This window comes from Nipponia nippon, unplaced genomic scaffold, assembly GCF_047370975.1.
Source record: "Nipponia nippon isolate SJK-2023a ecotype South Korea unplaced genomic scaffold, ASM4737097v1 scaffold_24, whole genome shotgun sequence".
Classification (NCBI taxonomy): domain Eukaryota; kingdom Metazoa; phylum Chordata; class Aves; order Pelecaniformes; family Threskiornithidae; genus Nipponia; species Nipponia nippon.
In genome coordinates, this window is record NW_028262341.1 from 2,093,090 (window position 1) to 2,113,273 (window position 20,184).

Sequence of the window (20,184 nt, forward strand, 5' to 3'; positions counted from 1 at the left end):
TGCTAACGATTTCTTTTACAATTTACATATTAATTATTTACATGGGTAGAAGGTCAAGGAATCTCAGAAATACTGGCAGGATGTTTGTTGATGCGAATGACAGAATACCAGTTTTGGGAATGTATCTCGACTGCAAAATCAATCACCTAGCTTAACTGATTTAGCAACAGAATATTAGACATGAAAGAAATCCAAGATAAAAAACCTTGTACAAGAGAAGTATAATGTGATTTTTGGAAATCTTAACAGTTTAGAGGAAGATACCTGTCTTGCAATGAGGTAATTTTAATTGATTTTGTTATGACGGAACTACTTGGACAGACTTCTTAATTGATTTACAGTGAGTTCAGAATTGAATTGTTAAACTTTATGAAGCAGAGGAATTTGTATCAAAGGAACTTTGTGAATTGAGCTAAAGGGATATCATATAAAAGAGATATATTAAGTCCACCACTGGAATTCCCATACTTCTTCCTGATTGCAGAGACCTCCTCCACTGCTTCTCATAGCTGACATCCTTAGAAACCCTCTGAACACCTATATATTGTATATGATTTATTATCACATCTTAAATCAGTTTATCTGAAAAGGACTGAATTTCGTTCTCCCCCAAAGAGTAACTGTTCACATAAACTTATCTCAAATCACTTTAGCTGCCTTCTTGTGTTCTAGTCTCCCCACAGTGAATCTGAATCACCCATGTGAGAGCTCTGCTTTATTTTGAAGTTGGCATAAATACACTTTGCTGATTGCTACGATCATTAGCTAATTGTTACATACCTGAATATTTTTAAAAGGATGCTGGGGACCCAGCAATAACTATGATGAATCACTCCATAATGCACTACTGTATGTTTTTTTCATTAATTAGGTAACAAGAGATGATATTTTCCAGACATCACATGTTAAGCATGCATTTTGCTTGATGAAAATTTGTGGTGTTAGTCACTTCATTGCATCCTTAACAAAGGTCACCTCTTTGACTTTTAATGAAAGGAGAAGCATTATGCATCACTCATTGACTACGTGACTACCAGTCATGTAGATGGAGGTCTCTCCATCTCAGGCATGACGGAGTGTGCCTGAGAACATTAGGCCACATGAGGATTCCTTCACATGAGCTCCTCCACATGACTGGACATCAATGGCACACAGAAGCGGTCTGCCTGTACCCTCACAAAAGTCATGGAGATGAAGGTACAGCTTCCTGTCTTTCCCCTCTCCAATGACTTTTGCTTCACTTATTAGGTGGCAGACTTACGTAAAATGCATGCAAGTACAAGGAACAGGGTCAGGAACCACAAGGTACTGCACTCACAATTTAGCCCAGGTACAATTTTTAAGCTGGCATAACTCTTGAGTTACAGATAGACATAATCTTGCCTGCTCTCCTGGTACTGAGACTCTCAGACTCCTGGCTATATGGTTTAAACGCTGGCAATGACTATCCTTTGCCATCACGATTATACTATGTACTCAGTCCCCAATCTTGACTGAGTGCTTTAATGATACGACCATTAACGCTAAAGAAAGTCAGTATGACTGTTGCTGGCAGTCAGCTCCACTAGACAGCCATCCCCAGAATCAGAGCTAGACACAACAGATCCCAAAGGAGTGGATAATATCCAACATTTCCTTGTTCCCAGTGGAAGAGGTAGACACATAATTTAACTAGATTAAGTTAGTGGGACAGCCTACGTTACCTATGTAATTAACTAAGAGAGAGAGTGTGGCCAAAGTTAATGAAATTGAATATCCATATTCAGGTCTTTGGAGACACTTTCCATTGACTGTATAAGGGATATAATGAACATAAGTAGTTATTTGAGCTGGACTGTATTGGTTCCTGACACTTCAAATTATAGACAAGTATCTAAATGGAGCACTTAAGGTAGACTGGATTCAGTGCTTATTCACTCTGATTTGAATGAGTGGATTTATCTTTTATGTGCAAATGGAACTGGATTCTTGACTGTTTGAGTTTTTAACCTTCTAACTGAGTAACAGTTGGCTTCCAAATACATCAATAACATGAGATTTTAAGAACTGTGCAGTGCTTTATTGCACAAAATAAAACACAAATTCGGAACATGAGTTTCTCCTTAGGCAAGCACTTATTCTAAATGAGTTTTACAAATGAAAAAACACCAGCTTCTATTTAAGTGACAAATAGATAATACAGATTACATTTATAGGTTAGAATCTGATCAGTCACTTGCAGATGAACATGCATAGCTCTTACTAATTGGTTTTGATCACACAGAACTTCTGATCACATTAACTGGAGAAACATGGACCTGTAATTTTCAGTATGAGCACAAAAAATACCACATCTATCTGCTTAAAATTTTGGTTGGTGAAGTGTAGATCTTACTATAATCCCTCCATGAGATGTTATTGAAATCTCAAGATTTTTTTTTTTCCATATGGCTTGTCAGTTCTGTAGCTACACCCTCTAAGACTAGCATACTGACCTGCTGTTCCCTATCTGACCTGAAATCAGGAAAAACTCTTCCAATAAATTCTAATGATTAGAAAGAGGTCCAAATACTGTATTTTAAATAGGATTAAATGTACATCTGATTTAAGTGTGTAACTTCTACCCTTGAATTTAAGTATTGTGATTCAAAACATTTCTTCATAATTTATAAATGCATAAGTAAAGAAAGCTCTAGAAGATGCGTTTATTCACAGATTTATTTTCAGTTATTCTTTGCACTTTTGTCTAGCATTAATCAAAACAAACCCACAAACAATTCCAAGATAAGAAGATATCCCTACTATTTCAAATATGCTTTTCCATTAAATCCATGCTAAACGTGGTTACCTTTCCTTACCATGCTCTAGAATATGCATAGCAAATTATGCACTGTTGTGTCCAGTAAGTTGGAAGTAACGTCATTTTCTGAAGGTAGCAGTAGTATGCAGTATTATTAGCTTGCTCATAATATAAAGGCCAAAGTCTGGTATACTTCAGAAAACCAGATCCGATATTAATCCTCAACACTGCAAGCAATAAAAAGGCTCCTATCTATAAATACAATAAAAGTTACCATGTGGAACTTACTGTGCTGGCAGTGAATCCCATTAAATCCCTCTGGACATTTACAAACATATCCTATGAATGTGTCGCCTCGGTACGCTTCACTAATTTCACATATCCCGCCATTATGACATGGGTTAGGAAGGCAGGGTCCTGAGAGAAGGGGAAAAAAAAGACAAGTATATATATACACATAATAACTACCATAATAATTTCAGTCATTTATATGCGTTCATTAAAGAAATAAAATCCCTTATGTAGACCTTCATATTCCACTAACCCGCTAAAATATACCCTTCACTTAGTTCAGATTACTTGCCAGCACAGATTTTTATGAACAAGAAAAAATATGAAGCATGTCACTACTCATTAATCACAACATTATTTTTTAATGTAAGAGAAGACAGGAGACAGAGAAGCTAAATCTTGCTCTCCTATTAAAGATAACAGGCATTCTAAGTTTTATACCACTGAGGAAACATGTATTAATCAAACGTGCCTATCATGTACAGGATGACATGTACAATATCCCTGAATAATCACTACATGTCAAGTTAGTAGTTTGAGGAGATCTTTGCTATGGTTTTCGGTGACTTTCTGAATATGTGACTATGTGGGCCAACAGTTAGCAGCTACTAAAGCAACTACTCCTTTTCCACTGAGTGCGTTTTTAGCATATCCACTTCAAGCTGATTTAAAAAAGGTCCTCTGACTAAATTTTTTTTTCCCAACTAACCACATGCTAGGATACCTAAAATTTCAGCAGTGAAATCTAATTTGTTAGGTTTGCAATGACTATACTTATCTTTAAATAACAGCATCTTTTGAACTGAGGTCTAAAGTTTAATCATTTAACGGCACATGTTAAAAGCCTTTTACATCTTATTATCCTACTAATACTACCTGTAACACACATCCTACCAGAAGAAAACACTTTAGCATTTTTTTTCCAACCTCACTTTAAAGAACTGGTAATCATTGACTGGAAAGCCTCATGTGCAAGTTTTTGTGGGAAAAGATTTGTGAATGCAATATAAGGTATGTTATTTGCAACATTTGCCACATACACAGAAAGGTGTTAATCTTTGCTTATTGAAATGCAATGTCATAATTATTCACCCACTTAAAATTGCATTAAAGAAAAGAATCGGAAAAGAACTTCTTTCCACAACATAATTTACTGACAATCAGCACTGGGAATTGAATGATTTAAACTTAGAAGAGCTATAAGAGTAAAGTTTCTGAGGGTCTGCCTGTTAGTTTGTGTTTTCAATTACAAACCTAAGGTTTTACAGATTTTCACAGCAACAGCATTCATTCAGAACGTCACGTTAGTGAAAACTGCACTCTCTAAGAAAATATTAATTTGCAAAAGATAAAAATTATTCATAAGAATGACAAGGATGTCAGAAAACATGCCTCAGTTATAATTGCCCATCTGGTTATAGCAATATGAGAAACTATCTATGTACACATTTCTATTACAACTTACGTCATTAGCCTATTCCAGGACACAATCCTGCAGAAATTACGCTTGTGCGCGTATCCCATTAAACATGGGATATGTCTCACTGACCCCAATAAATAAAAGACATGAATATATAGCAGCTTATTCTAAATGTAATTAGTAGTAAAAAAAGGCAAAAATCATGAATATGAAATGGGGGATACCGGCTGTTGCCTTTTTTGCCTTTCCCCATCCACACTCTGCATTACACTTAAAAGGTGATGGTACACTGCATTCTTAATTCCAGACAATGTATATCACTCTTTAACAGGTTTAGGAAGACTCATGGCTTTCAAGTATCTCAGCTTCTGTTCATGTTATTTCTCCTCTGTAATATTTTGGGAAGAAATTTGTTTAATAATTTGCACTTTTGGTCTCCAAATGAATATGAGCTGTGTATTTTTTTTCAAGTCTCTATCATAGTGCTGCAGTTTGGGGAGTACCTGCAGGTAGCCTCACATGTTAATTATTTCTATGCAAGTGGATCTCTAATCTTCCAAGAACAATAAATCTTTCAATAATTACTTTCTCATTTTGCTTGCTGCTTTCTCCATATGGCTTGTTAAGCACATGTTCAGCATACTTTCATTGATTTTCTTTAGATTTTACATTTTCTCAGATCAGTCCAAAGAACAAAGGCTTAAAAGGTCATTTGAGGTGCACGGTAATAAATACACTGGTGCATGCCAGTATTTCTAACTAATTTTAGTCTTCTACGATGCCTTCCTACTGAAAAAAAAACCCACATCAACACTATGAACTTTTTTTTTCCTGATTATAGTTGTTATTTGGTCATAGACATATAATAGCAATATTTTCAATCTAAAGGTTGAGTAATTTTGCTTTGTTTTTTTTTTTTTTTTGTTAATAGAAACTGAGAGCTCAAAAATTATTTTGAGAGCAATGAAACATCCTAATTAAATGCACAGAAACTAGTACACAACAATCTAATTTTCACTAGTTAACATTCATATCCTATAATGGACATGGGTTAGACTCATCTGCATTCTAAAAGAATGAATGATTGAAAGTTTAAAATGCCTGTATGATCATACCTTGTTTCTCCTAATCCTGCAGAGGACCATACTCTGAGTTCACACATCTTCAGGATATTTAAATTGCATGAACCTTCAAGCATATGATTCTTTTTCTTTACTGAGTCTACAGGATCCCTGATGCAAGTTATGCAGGTTTGAGTGTCTTGAAGGATCTGGGCCCTAATCATGCCATAATTCCATTTAAGTATCAAAAATGGTATCTAAGATCTAGGCACTGCTGCCAGATGATGAGAGGTCCCAATTAACTTCCATAGGGATGTATAGGCTTTTAAATAACATTGTATTGAATGCTGGATAATTAATTCCCTGACAATCTGATTAATATTCTTGGTTACTCAGATCTATAGCAGCAAGTTCAAAAACATCCTTCTTTACCAAAAAAATAAAAACCCAAACTTGTCAACTAATTTTGAAAAAACAGTGGACTTCAGGGATTTGGTTTTTTACATCAATAGCACAGTAATACTTTTGCAGGTAATCTTTAAGTTGCTTCCAACACAAAGAGAACAACAACATTTGATCAATATTAATGAGCAGTGGAATTCAATGGTATTCTTTCCAGGCATTTTTATCCATGCTCATATAAAATAATGTCAACAAGATTAATTGTGCACTGAAAGTAATAGATCTATTCACTTTGCTGCTCTTTTGAGTCCTTCTTTGTGTAGTTCCAGTGGTATTAGCCAGCATAATAAGTATAGTCCAAAATATATCATTCTGTTATTCAATTGAAATCCCATGCTGTTTTTGAAAAAATATTGAAAGTTAACTTAAAGCATACCAGGTTTTAAATTTTTATAGATGCTTCTACTAAAATCTCTGAGATTTTATAGATGGATGAATCAAATAAATGCATCCTATGTAAAGGTGCAAAGGGGTCAAGGCGGAACCATGCTATTTGTTTTCTTCTGTGATAAGTACAGTCAATTAAAACTTCATAAAAATAAAATCTTTTATAACGCAATACTGAAGTGGCAATTACATATTTGAGAGAAACCATTAGTTTATCTATAGCAAGAAAAGCCAGGAAAGCAAGGAAAGCATCATTTCACCAATAAGAATGTAATTTCTGACAATGATAATATACACAAAGAGTGAATTAGCCTATTTAGGAAAACTGTTACTTCTGTTACTTCATTTTGTCTTATAGGATATTCAAATTCTTTTGAAATATTAGAAAGAAATGTCCAAATAACTTTCTACATTTTTCCCCTGACAGTCTGGAGGAAATGTATTTTTTAAAACGCCTAGTCTTATTTTGGGCTTCTTTTTTTCCCATGATCTTCTATTTTTGAGAAGAAAACAAACAAATAAAAAAACAAAAAAAGCCTAGAAACATTGACAATTATAAAGCACATTTAAATATGTGTATGTGATTGTCATTACCTAAAATTCTGATTGTTCTCATTTCAATTATTTAGTTTTACTACAGACTGGCTGTATCTGCATGAGCAAGCTACACAGTGCAATGGGAAGGGATCTGAAGAGCAAGAGGGCTGATGCTGAAGGTCTGATGCCCACACAGTGTCCTTCCTGAGAAGAGGTTGGTAGAGTTACTCTAATGGTAGACTAACTCTAGTCTCTGTCAAGGCTTTTCATCTGCTTAGGTCTGTATCCGTACATGTGAGGTATGACACTAATTACTGTCCCCTCCAAGTGTCCAGGATGCATTAGAATTTAAGAAAAAAAAGAAAAATATTATGTTTCCAGTGCATTGCTGATGAAGCACTGCAGCTCTCCCACTCCTTACCCAGCTGAGGACAGCAAGAGCTGTACACAAGTTCATTTGGAGCACCAGTGCAAACTTCGTCAAGGACAGACAGAGAGCCTGTCTGAAAGGACAGGCTGTGCAGATGGTCAGCAGCACAATGAACACGTACAAGATTTTGTACGATGCACTGAAGTGTATTATCAAGAAGTCTACAGATGCTTTGCCAGATATTTTTATGATAAATCTTTACCTAGGACTTCTTAAAAATGTGACAAAGGCCAACTTTGAAGTACAAGAACTCTACATCAGTCACATCTTCCTCAAAGTCCAATTCCCCTTACTCAAAAGTGTGCTTGCTGCTGTGCTAGAACAGGAAGATGATAAAAATCAAAACACATAATTTCTTACTAAGAAAAGATTAAATGAGGAATATGAAAAAAGTAAAGAGAAAAAAAAAGAAAAATATACTCTGATGGAGTGACACATGCCAAATAATCACATTGAAAAAAAGTAAAACTAAAGGCAATGCAATACAAATGTTAACACTTTTGATGGTATCTATCTATCTATCCATCTTCTCTTCATGTAGAAATAATGCAACTTTAAAGAAAAATACTAAATTAGATATTGACCTTGATATCCATCAAGATGAAGACACTGTTAGCTACAAAGCTAATTGCTTCATTTATTTTGTGGAATATTACTGAAGTAGGACTAATAGATAATGTTACTCTGATGATATAGTAAGCTTCAAATCCCATCAAAACAAATATTGGCATTATCATCAAACTAATAAAAAGTATAAAATGATTTTACATTTCATTGTAAAAGAAAAATACTCTCTGGCTGCTTGCCTTCATATCACTACTTTTTCTTAAGTTCCCCTTGGCCCTACATGAATGCCAGTCAAATAGTTGTTTTTTTTTTTTTCCCTCTGGTAAGTTGAAATCTTCATCAGAGATCTCTCACACAGTTTTAACATCAGCAGTTTGAAGTCTTCCCCCCATCTATGTTTTGATAATACATAATACTTTAGATGCTTCCTCTGCCAAAGCAAAGTCTTCAAAATAAGCTGTGAAAGAGCTCACTTAGCAAGAGCTCTTATATTTTGAAACGAATATGTGTAAAAGAAGCCAGTGGCACATATGATTTCTTTCATCTTTATGGGAAGAGAAGAATTAATCTCCTTGCTGCTGGAGCTAGCAGAATGGCACAAGCTTCCCATGATGAAGAAGTTAAGGATTATCACACTGAATTAGACTCCGTGTCCAGGTAATCCGACACCCTGTCCCTGTTGCTCATAAGTTCCTGCAACCTGAGAAGAAAGCTGAAGAATCCTGCAGTGGCAATAATTAAAAATCTGCATTAAATATCTTACAAATATATGAGATGAGCTGAATCTCTGAATCTTTATATTTGACATTCTTTTCTCACTAATATATGTTTTCTCCACACAGTTAAAAATTATGTTTATATCACCTATATATGTACAAATGACAGACCACCTCTTTGTCAGATGTATATTGACCTTTTTCTTTCCTCATTATACTTTTAAAAACTCAAATGGATTTTTGGAAGGTGTGCCCCTTCAAATGTGAGCTTATAGATTTCAAAGTTTGGCAGACACAAATCCAAAATATAACATAATCCTATTCAAAAGAGACTGTCTTCCACAGAGACACACAAATGAGCATTCAAAACCAGGAGGAAAGTCCCTACTGGTTCTGACATAAAACTGCTTTATTGCACAGAAAGAGCAAGAATATAGCAAAAGCTTTTCAGAGTCTCTGATTTTCCTCACATTTACTACTTTGCCTATTAATCTAATACAATTGCGCAAGGCTTACCTGACACAGAAGCTGGTTTTAAATGCCCCCTGCTGCGTGTCTGTGTGGGAGTCGTGACACTTCAGAGACCATTTTAACAACTTGACAGAAATGATCCTTCATCTGCGAGTTCTGCGGGATCATTAAATCATACCAAAATGCATACTTATGTCTCAGCCTATCTATAGGTTCAAACACACAAGTATGACATCCATTCTGGCAACACAGTATAGGGAGTTAGGTCTCACTAGTACAGGTATTTTGAGCCCGTGCACCACCTTTGTGGTTAAGACTAAGCTTCTGCTCAAGTATTTTGTAGACTTTACCTGTATTTAGAAGAAAACTACTGTTTCCCAAGAACACTCTTGATGTAGCTGGGTCCGAAGAAGAGCATGTTTGTTCACTGTCTGAAACTACAGCTAGATTTCAGCTGCCTGCTTTGCAGTGCATGGTTTTGAGGACATTGGAAAAAAGTGTTCCCAGCAGATGTGCTATTGACCTTCTGCCAGAAGGGGCTGTAATCATGAAAATGGCTTCTTCTAGTCAATGTGCTCATTCTGCCACTTACGTATGAAGCATCTTCAGTAATGAATGAATACATTGTAGTCTAGTATTTGCTCTTTCTTATGCACAGATATTTTTTTTTTTTGCCCTTAAAAGTAATTCTGGGTTGAAAATTTACATAAATATCTAAACACTTTAGGGCCCAACTCCCGTTATACTCGTGCATCATGACATGGCTCAAAGAAAATAAAGGAGTCTCTCTATTTAACTAAAACCCACGGAGGTCGAAATTGATGCATTTTTAACTACCTCATCCTTCAAGTCTTCCAAAGTGTAATAAGAAATTCTTGCTTGCCCAGCATACTTGAATATTTGTAAAACAAAGGAAAAAAAAAAAAAACACAATAGCTCCTACAGATCAGTATACTTCATATGATTTCCTTTTGGAATTTGCCACTGTTGATTCTATTTTACTGTTATGATACAAATGAATTTTGTATCAACAAATATTTAACAAACTTACAGCTTGCTATTTGTTGGGTGATTTTAACCTGAAAAGAATAGGCATTTCAGAACATCATTCACAGTCTATGTGGAATATTGACAATATTAACTGATTGCTATATGTTATTCCAGTTAATGCATAAAAGTAGTAAAAATAATTAGCAGTTACACACACCTTCATCTCATTAACATTCTCAAAATATCAGCTTTAAAAAAAAATAAATCTGTTAAGCCTGGTTCATAAGTGAATTTGTACTGTATTGGATTCTATCTAACTATATATTCATTATAAACTAATGGCACTGATCCAGACTTAATTGCACTGTGATTAAATATTTATCTTGTTTTTAATGCAGCAAATGGAGCGTGCTGATTATAATGATCAAGGTGTCTCCATCTGGATGCAGCAAAAGCTAAGGTTCACCCCTTGAGTGCAAAATGCTTTAGGTAATTTCTTCACATTTCCCTCTAATGCTATTCTGTGGATTTCTATTACAGAAAAGAAATTTAAACTGATTGTCCAGCCATCTCCCAACCATTTTTTAACTAAATAACTAGAATATTTTCTGACAAGATGCTATTTAAACTTGATGGCCATACAGTGCCTTTCCTTAATAGTCTTAAGCTTCTCACCTAACGCTTCCATCAACTGAGAATGACAGATTATACCCAAATTTGAGGTGTGGTCAGTGTCCTAGGCAAAATACTACACAGGGTGAGACCTGAAAATGCTCCAAAAGCTGGAGAAAGTGTTCAATGCATTACAAGACATTTTCCCCAAGTTCTCTCTCATTATTTCTCCTCATACTCCTCAGCCTCCAAGCCTGAGAACTTTCTTTCCTCATTTTCAATACTGTTTTTCAGCTCTTTATACCCTTCGTCACCTACAGTGTGTTTCTGAATCAAGCACACAGTATACTTCCTCCACCAGTTACCTATCTCATAAACCTACTGTAGCAAGTTAATGTGAGACTTGTTCTGCATCTCTGCATGAGCTTTCACAGGAGGGTTTTATCTTCCCAAAGAATACCTGCTTTGTTTTCAGAAAACCCAGGTTGAGGCCCTTTTCCTTCTCTTCCTCTAACTTTATACTCAGTCAGCAGCATTGTTATTTTTTCCCTAGATGATACTGTTTCTGTCACTCACTTCTCCCACTCCTGCTGACCCAAGACGGGGGCTTGGTTGCTACACTCCATTTTTGTGATTTACTTTGTATCATCGTTAAATCCAGATTAATTTTCCAACCTATGTTACAAATATTTTCCAAATCTTTTTCAGTTGATTCTGGTTCACATCAAACAGAAAAACCTTTGCAAACACAGAGAATCTTGTATTTTGTATAAATTTTGCTGGATGACTGCAAAGATTTGAAGAATTTTGTAGGCTAAAATATTCAGAGAATTATTATAGATTGGAATGTTCTAAAGGTTCAGCTCTAAAGTGCAGTTCTGACAACACTAATGTCTACAGGTTCTACATTAAAACAAACTCTCCAAATCCATTCTCTATATAGTTGAAACAAATCTATCTCTGTATTTACTGCATTGGTCTGTTGCTTAAGTAAAATATACTCAGCCATAAGGAAACTATACATAGTTTGGTACCTAACACAGAACCTTACTGCCAGTTGGGATTTCTGTGCAACGGTGTTATTTTTATCATCGTAATTCTTGTCATCATATATGAAGATGTCAGTTTTCATTGTTTCATTGCACTTTAAACTGCCAGTGATCAGTACCTCTCACCTTTTTTTGTCATGTTCCACTAACAACTGGAAAATGCAAAAAACCTGAAAAGATTATGTGAACCTTAATTATAACAGCAAATAGATTAAAATCGAGTTAGTCCTCTTGCTGAGCATTCTAGTGGGAACTAAAAAATGCAACAGCCTAAACTTATGCTACTCATATTTGTATGAGTCACGTCCTAATTACTAGTGTCACATTAATGACACGGAAACAGCAGAAGAGAATCTCAGAGGGTGGTTATCCTTAGGACATGAAATATTATTAAGAAGTGATGAAAGAGAATTACTAAATGTGAAATATACATAGTCCAAAAAGGCTTAAAGATGTCCACAGCAGAAACCAAGGGAAATAGACAAGACTTACACTCCAGTCACTTATTTCCCTTAGGATGCAGGGCAGAGGAAATATATCCTTTCCTCTTTTCATTTTTTTCCAGCTGTCATCAAAGGCTTCTGATTTCATGTACCTTACTCTGAATCCTTTTGAATTCCAGATCCTGTCCCTATTCCCCAACTCTTACTCCCTTCTTAGCTAGATCATCATTCTCTTTTCTCCTCATACCCCATTCCTGCTTCATATTGGCCTCTCACCAACTCAGAAAACCACACACTGCATAACCATCCCATGTCAAAATCACAATGCATGTTTGCAGTTATGTGCCTTCAGTTTTTAAGATACACAGTAGAATCAGTGTACGTCTGCTTCCTTTGCACTAGCTACAGTCACAACACAAATACAAATTAATTGCTCTTGATTAATGTGATTCACATACAGTTAGTTGTACATAGATGAAAATACTGGCCTATTTTGGTGGGTAATGGCAATAATTCCTGCACAGCAATACTAGAGATTAGTCTTTTCTGATAAACAATTCTTCAACTTAAAATTCCTTTTTGTGTTATTACACACAATGCGTGTCATTATTGTTGTTCAAGTAAAGTTCTCTGCATAGGTGAATTTTGCCTTCAGCGGAGCCTTGTGCAAGGGCTGGGGCACGAGCTGCAGCACTCCCGAGACACAAACACATTCTTTTAGGGAATGGCACAGCAGACTTCCTCTGGAGCCACACACTCTTTTCTGGTGTCCACCCTCAGCTGTGGCACGGGTAGCTTGTCAGATACATCCAAATTTCCTCTGGTTTGCAAGGTCCACAGATATGTGCACAGGCATAATGATGGCCATATTCATCTGAGTGACTTCAAAAGGTCAGGGCATGAACTAGACATAATAAACTTCCCCTCACCTTAGGACAGACGACCTGAGTGCATGTTAATATCCTCTTTCTAAACTAGTCTAATTGGTAGCTGGATCTGGTTCCTGAAAGGGAATCTATAATCTTACTCATCTGTTGATGGAATCATTGTCTGCTTGAAAAATGTGGATGTTGCAGTTAGGTTCTGAATGACAAAGAATAAAACCAATAAGATATGCTATGAAAACAAACCCACTACTTTACTAATGTAATGCGTACTTTCACCTAGCTATGTGACTTAAACAGTTTGAAGCAAATTCTTTATTTGGAATTTCTTAAGAGGTTGCAACATATTGCCTGTATTCTGCTACCAAAAATTTAGATAGAACAAGACTTGATGACAAATACATTACATTGTACCTTCTGTCCCTGCTCAAGAGAGGCTAAAGCAGAATACTGACCTGACAGGATGACTGATTTGTATTTTGTTTCAAAAAACATCCAGTATTACTGTTTTGCAGAGAAAATTATTAGAATTATTTTCTCATCTAGGAGGCTGGATTAAAAAAAGAAAGTTGAGAAATTCCAAGTTGGTATGGAAAGATTGAGAATCAGATATTGAAATATTATCACCCTTTCCCTTAGTGTATATTAATAAATAAATACTGTTCTGCAGTTTTAACAGGACAGAATACTGTAGAAAGCTTGAAACTAATGAAATTCATGAATAACTGTAGCACAGACTTGTAATATTGCTGCAGAGTGTTAATTCATGCTTTGCAAGTAAATGTTAAAATATGGTAGTGCAGGGAAATTGAATATATAAATCTATATCCAGACCTTTTTCATCTTGGGCTATGGTGTCTTTATTGTAGCTAGCCATTTCAATAAAAATTCATGAACTCCAAGTCTTTTCTCAGCTTATTTGACACAATTCAAATAACTTCTAAAGTATATAAAGGAACAATTCATTTTAACAGTTTTTAGTAATAGACAACTAGACATTCATGGGAGCATGTTACATTTTCATAATTGTTATTTTTATCAGAACAGTTGTCATACAACCACAACTCCCATGGCAGCCAGTGGAAGTTGTGTCTTGAATAACTAATAAATATACACTTCTGGACTGGACTGTGAAAGCTTCCACTCTTTTACTTGTCTCTAGTCATACCGATAATTTTCATTTGGCCGTTATTACATTACAGTACTGTTGATCTTACGTAAATATTTTTGCCACAATTTGGAAGTCACATAGTATTTACTCAGAGTACTACTGAAGTCAACAATTTTATATAAGTGCAAAAAAAGAGAAAACAATAGTTGTTTCCAAAATAATATTTTGAAACACTACAGTTGTATAGATAAGATTACACAATACAGCAGAAGATAGCTGAATACTACATGTCATTCTTTCTTTAAGCCTAATAATGGACAGTCATGTTCTAAAGTAAAATACTGTTTATCTAAAAGACTTACAGTGGGAAAAAAATGAAATGAATTTTGATTGCAGTAGTAAAGGCTTCAAAAGAATACACAATAAAAAGGATCTATTCAATTTCTAAGACAAAAGAAAAAAGGGAGGTCTTGGCTCTGGCAAATGGTCATTAGCATATGGAAAGTCAATCTATAAGAGCAACAATGAGAATTAGTAAATGTGAATGAAGTGACAGATATTTGTTATTGCAAGAAATGGTCTAAGAAGTTGCTGCATACATGCACAAATCCCCACATCCCTGTCTGAGTGAACTCAGTTAAGCCTTTGCTTGATATTTCTATGCCCCTAAAGCAATTTATGTTCTCTTTGTGATAAGAACTACATCTGCATTTGACCTCTAAAGTTGCTTCAATGACACATTTTAAAGTGGGCTGTCTTGGTCAATGTTAATGGCAGGCAATCTGTGACTGTTGTATTAAAATATAAATGCCAAATCTTCTTTCAATATTTTTTCCCTGTTCAAGCTAGGATAGACTTAAATATCTTCTCAACACCTCAGTGATATAGCTACTCGGAGAGCCCAGCTAGCTGATCCCTTACTGGCAAATAGTACTGACTGAAGCCAGAGTCAAGACAGTTTGGGATAGCAGGGCTTTTTTACTTGGTAGGGATTTTGGGGGGATTAGTAGTAGGCAGAAGAACAGTAAACACAGTGCAATGCAAGAAGAAACTCATTTGGATGAAAACGGGGCATCAGATCCGTAGCTGATGAGACACAGATTCATAATAGGAAAGACCAGATGGAAGAAAACAACCCACCTCAGCTCTATTTTGAACCCTGTTCTTGGTCCTCCAGGGCACTTAATTCCATTTGCGGATAATTCCATTGTCAGTTTTTAACACTTCCTGGGCTTTGAGGCACTAGAAATCCACAGCAATGTAATGGTATTATGCATATCCATGATCTTAATTGATAAAATACTGCTATTTCAGACATGAAGAAAAACTCACGTCTGTATGCCTGTCCATTTCACCTGTGAAGTGGTTCAATAAAATATGCTACCTGTATCTACAAACCTTTCCTTGTTATAGCCTTCCCGCAACCTCCACATCAGAAAACAATCCTAAACATCACAGCTTTCCCCGATTATAAACTTGGTTGCAAAGGAGCCTGAATGTAATGGAAGTACCATATTCCTGGGTTTAGTTATGCTTTCTGCTACTTTGCAAGCTTTCCTTGGCTATTCCTCCTCAGTTGCTTTAGCAGCTATCCCACCGGCTTAAGCTCAGGAACATCTTTTTTTAACACCCTTATATAATAGGATATGAATTACTGAAAAGGTAGGACAAGGATTCTGGTTGTAAGAATTAACACTTTTTTTGTTGTGCAAGATTGCCAAAAATCAGAGTAGATTTTTGTTCATTTGCTTGCTTTTTACTAAACAACAGTTATGGACAAAAAATATATATATTTATTTAAGAACAAGAGATATGAAGTGATAGGAGAAGTTACTAGAACAACAAACATACAAGATACATGATTGAACTTACTCTTATCATTAAAGGTTTTCCTTGGCTGTTTCAGCATGTCAGCCTGTAGAGAACTGCTAGTGCAAAATGGCAAGATGTCTCAAACAGCCTTGGCGCTAAAACCAGAATGCAGAGCGACGGTCGCTAAGACCCAGGACCGGACGGTGCCTGGAGTGAGGGTGAAGGAGGGAGCCCCATGGGGACAGGAAGGCCTTGCCTTGGCCCCATCCCTGCACTCTGTGAAGCCTCTTATCCCCCCTCCCCCACACCTACTGCCTGGGTAGTAGTGCTCTCTGCCATGGTTAGCGTTTTGCCATATTTTCTCCTGTGCTTCAGCTCTACTTCTTAGAAGTACAGAGAACTCAAGGAGCAACACAGTACACTGAGACCCTAAAGCAATAAGAACAGTAGTTTGTTCTTCTTCATCTTGTTTGCTCTTGCTCGATCTTCAGAAGATGAAGCAATGAATATCAAATAATAATCTTTGATTATTTTATTCACATGACCCTGTCTTATCTGCTAGTTCTGCTCTTTGTATCTGTCCAAGCAAGGTCTAGACATTTGCAAAGCCTCTTCTTGGGGAATACTGCTTCCCAGATAGAAAAGCACCTAAGTAAATCTACCCTATCAATACAGACCTGATACCAATAGACAGTGCTGACATTGCTGGAGCCTGAGACATAGGTGTTGTGTTACCCTGCGAGGGTGACATGTCCATCTGTTCTGCTCCCTGCTCTCCTTGCTACAGAGATGCATTTGTAGGTGGTATGGCAGACTTGACTTCACCCACCTTCAGACAGCAGTATGCACCACTGGTTTCCCTATAACTGTTAGGTTAGGAGCTGTCTCTGCTAATTGAGTGTGAACGAAGCCTACCTCCTTAGCTGACTCTGTGGACTTTTCCATGGCAGTAATAAAAGCAACCTCTGACACTGCACTGTGAAAATGCATGTCCCAGCTCCAAAGTATCAAAGCAGAAACATTTCTCAGCAGAAGAGCTTTGAGAATCAAAATGGGCAACAGAAAACCTTTTTTCCTTAACCTAATTATGGGAAATAGTGAAACAATTTGATCTGAGTTCAGCCTGAGGCAGACATCTGGCATGGAAAACTTCTGCCTCAAAGTTCAGCTGAGAGAGTGATAAGCAACCAAAAGAAAATGTTCATGACATAAAGCAATAGATAGTTTAGGAGATACTATATGATCTTCCACTTGTATTTGTACACTGGGATGAATGTTGTATACTCACGACAAATATCACTTTCTAAAACTATGCAGATTATGGAAAAATGCCCATGTATGAGTATCTCACACAGTTGCCAGCACTGAAGGCTAACCTCAACCTCCTAGCACCCTTTTTGTCTAATCCTGAAAAGAAATGAGTGATTTTGCCAAACCGAGTTATTTTTATGATATATGGACAAACATTCACTAAGGGATAGGCTGAAAATACTAATTAATATCCATTCCTGACCTAAGCAAGATTTCCAGCTTTTAAATGTGACAGCCTGCTGTAATAGCCTTCAGTGCCACCTGGCATCTAGAGCTATTTTTACTGTATAAGCCACATTTCCATCAGAATAGGGTTCAATATGACCTTTATATAATGTTCTGCTTTAGTCTATATTTTGCTTGAAATATATGGAAAAGTAATTAACAACTTAGCTTCAGGAACTGAAAAATAAAATATGCACTTGTCGTGGTTTAACCCCAGCCAGCAACTAAGCACCACACAGCCACTTGCTTACTCCCCCACAATGGGATGGGGGAAAGAATCAGAAGAGTAGAAGTAAGAAAACTCGTGGGTTGAGAGAAAGACAGTTTAACAGGTAAGGTAAAAGCCGTGCACACAAGTAAAGCAAAGCAAGGAATTCATTCACTACTTCCCATCGGCAGGCAGGTGTTCAGCCGTCCCCAGGAAAGCAGGGCTCAATCACGTGTAACGGTTACTTGGGAAGACAAACGCCATCACGCCGAACGTACCCCCCTTCCTTCTTCCTCCCCCAGTTTAGATACTGAGCATGGCATCATACGGTATGGCATAGCCCTTTGGGCAGTCTGGGTCAGCTGTCGTGGTTGTGCCCCCTCCCAGCTTCTTGTGCACCTGGCAGAGCATGGGAAGCTGAAAAGTTCTTGACTGGTGTGAGCACTACTTAGCAACAACTAAAACATCAGTGTGTTATCAACATTATTCTCATCCTAAATCCAAAACACAGCACTATACCAGCTACTAAGAAGAAAATTAACTCTATTCCAGCTGAAACCAGGACAGCACTTCAAGAAAAAAAAAGAAAATTAATTGTTACAAATGTATAAAGCAAGTTAAGTAAGAGAGTAAATCTCTCTTACAGACCCTGGGGGAATGGCAAATCCTTTCCCTTAAAATAATACAGAAAGATGCTTTTCCTCTATGAAATGTGTGAAACAGAATTGCTTTGCATACCACAGCAAAATTATTGTGCTCTAAAAGACAGCCTGAGAACATGCTGTCACAAAACTACAATGCCTCAGATGCTGCTGTACAGTGGGCACTAAACTGAAGTCCTTGAGACTAGACCAGATGCATCTTTGAGGTTTTGAGGGTGAGAGAGTAAGCGGATAAAATATCTCATGAACTTTTTGGAAAGTTTCATTTCAGTAAGCTAGGGGTATCGGTTTATTTTGCCTGTTCAAGCAAAAGACCTATCTAATATTTGAATCATAAAATCACAGAATGGTTTGGTTTGGAAAGGACCTTTAAAGATCATCTAGTCCAACCTCCCCCTGCCATGGGCAGGGACACCTTCCACCAGATCAGGCTGCTCAAAGCCCCATCCAGCCTGACCTTGAACACTTCCAGGGATGGGGCATCCACAGCTTCTCTCGGCAACCTGTGTCTCACCACCCTCTCACCCTCATCATAAAAAAATTTCTTCCTTATGACCAATCTAAATCAACTTGCTTTCTAAACTATCTATTATCAAACTATTCTAAACTATCTAAGATCATAGAATCATAGAATCATAGAATCATAGAATCATAGAATCATAGAATGTCCTGAGTTGGAAGGGACCCACAAAGATCATCGAGTTCAACACCTGTCCCTGCACAGGACAACCCCAAAAATCATACCATATGTCTGAGGGCGTTGTCCAAATGCTTCTTGAATATTGTCAGGCTTGGCACCGTAACTACCTCCCGGGGGAGCCTGTTCCCTGGGAAGCTCCGTCACTCTCTGGGGGAGAGATATACTCCTCCAGCATGGGGTTGTTGTGACCCAAGTGCAGGACCCGGCACTTAGCCTTGTTGAATCTCATGCAGTTGGCCCCAGCCCAATGATCCAGCCTGTCCAGGTCCCTCTGTACAGCCTTCCTACCCTCCAGCAGATCAACACTTCCACCCAACTTGGTGTCATCTGCAAACTTACTGAGGGTGCACTCGATCCCCTCCTCCAGATCATCAGTGAATATATTGAACAGGACTGGCCCCAACACTGGGCCCTGGGGAACACCACTCGTGACCAGCCACCAACTGGATTTGACTCCATTCACCACCACTCTCTGGGCTCGGCAGTCCAGCCAGTTTTTAACACAGCACAGAGTGCACTTATCCAAGCTGTAAGCAGCCAGCTTCTCCAGGAGAATGCTGCGGGAGACAGTGTCAAAGGCCTTACTAAAGTTCAGATAGACAACATCCACAGCCTTCCCCTCATCCACTAAGCGGGTCACCTTGTCATAGAAGGAGACCAGGTTAGTGAAGCAGGACCTCCCTTTCATAAATCCGTGCTGGCTGAGCCTGATCCCCTGGTTGTTCTGCACATGCCGCGTAATGGCACTCAAGTTGATCTGTTCCATGACCTTTCCCGGCACTGAGGTCAGGCTGACAGGCCTGTACTTCCCCAAGATCCTCCTTCCGAACTTCTTGTAGAGGGGTGTCACATTTGCTAACTTCCAGTCATCTGGGACCTCCCCGGTTGACCAGGACTGCTGATAAATGATGGAGAGTGGCTTGGCCAGCTCCTCTGCCAGCTTCCTCAGTATCCTCGGGTGGATCCCGTCTGGCCCCATGGACTTGTGCACATCCAGGTGGAGGAGCAGGTCAGTGACTGCCACCTCTTCGACAACTGTGGCTTCATTCTGCATCC

At 37.6% G+C, this 20,184-nt stretch overlaps 1 protein-coding gene across 3 annotated transcripts in view; it reads right to left on the reverse strand.

The window, feature by feature from the left end:
• Nucleotides 1–20,184, reverse strand: part of EDIL3 (EGF like and discoidin domains 3) — a 255,708-nt gene that overhangs the window by 125,564 nt on the left and 109,960 nt on the right. For 2 of the 3 annotated variants that reach the window (XM_087761554.1, XM_087761553.1), the window contains one exon: nt 3,068–3,196. The exons of the other annotated variant lie outside the window; for it this stretch is intronic. In XM_087761554.1, coding sequence (XP_087617680.1) covers nt 3,068–3,196 — 129 coding nt within the window. The remainder of the gene's footprint in view (nt 1–3,067; nt 3,197–20,184) is intronic. 3 annotated transcript variants of the gene reach the window in all.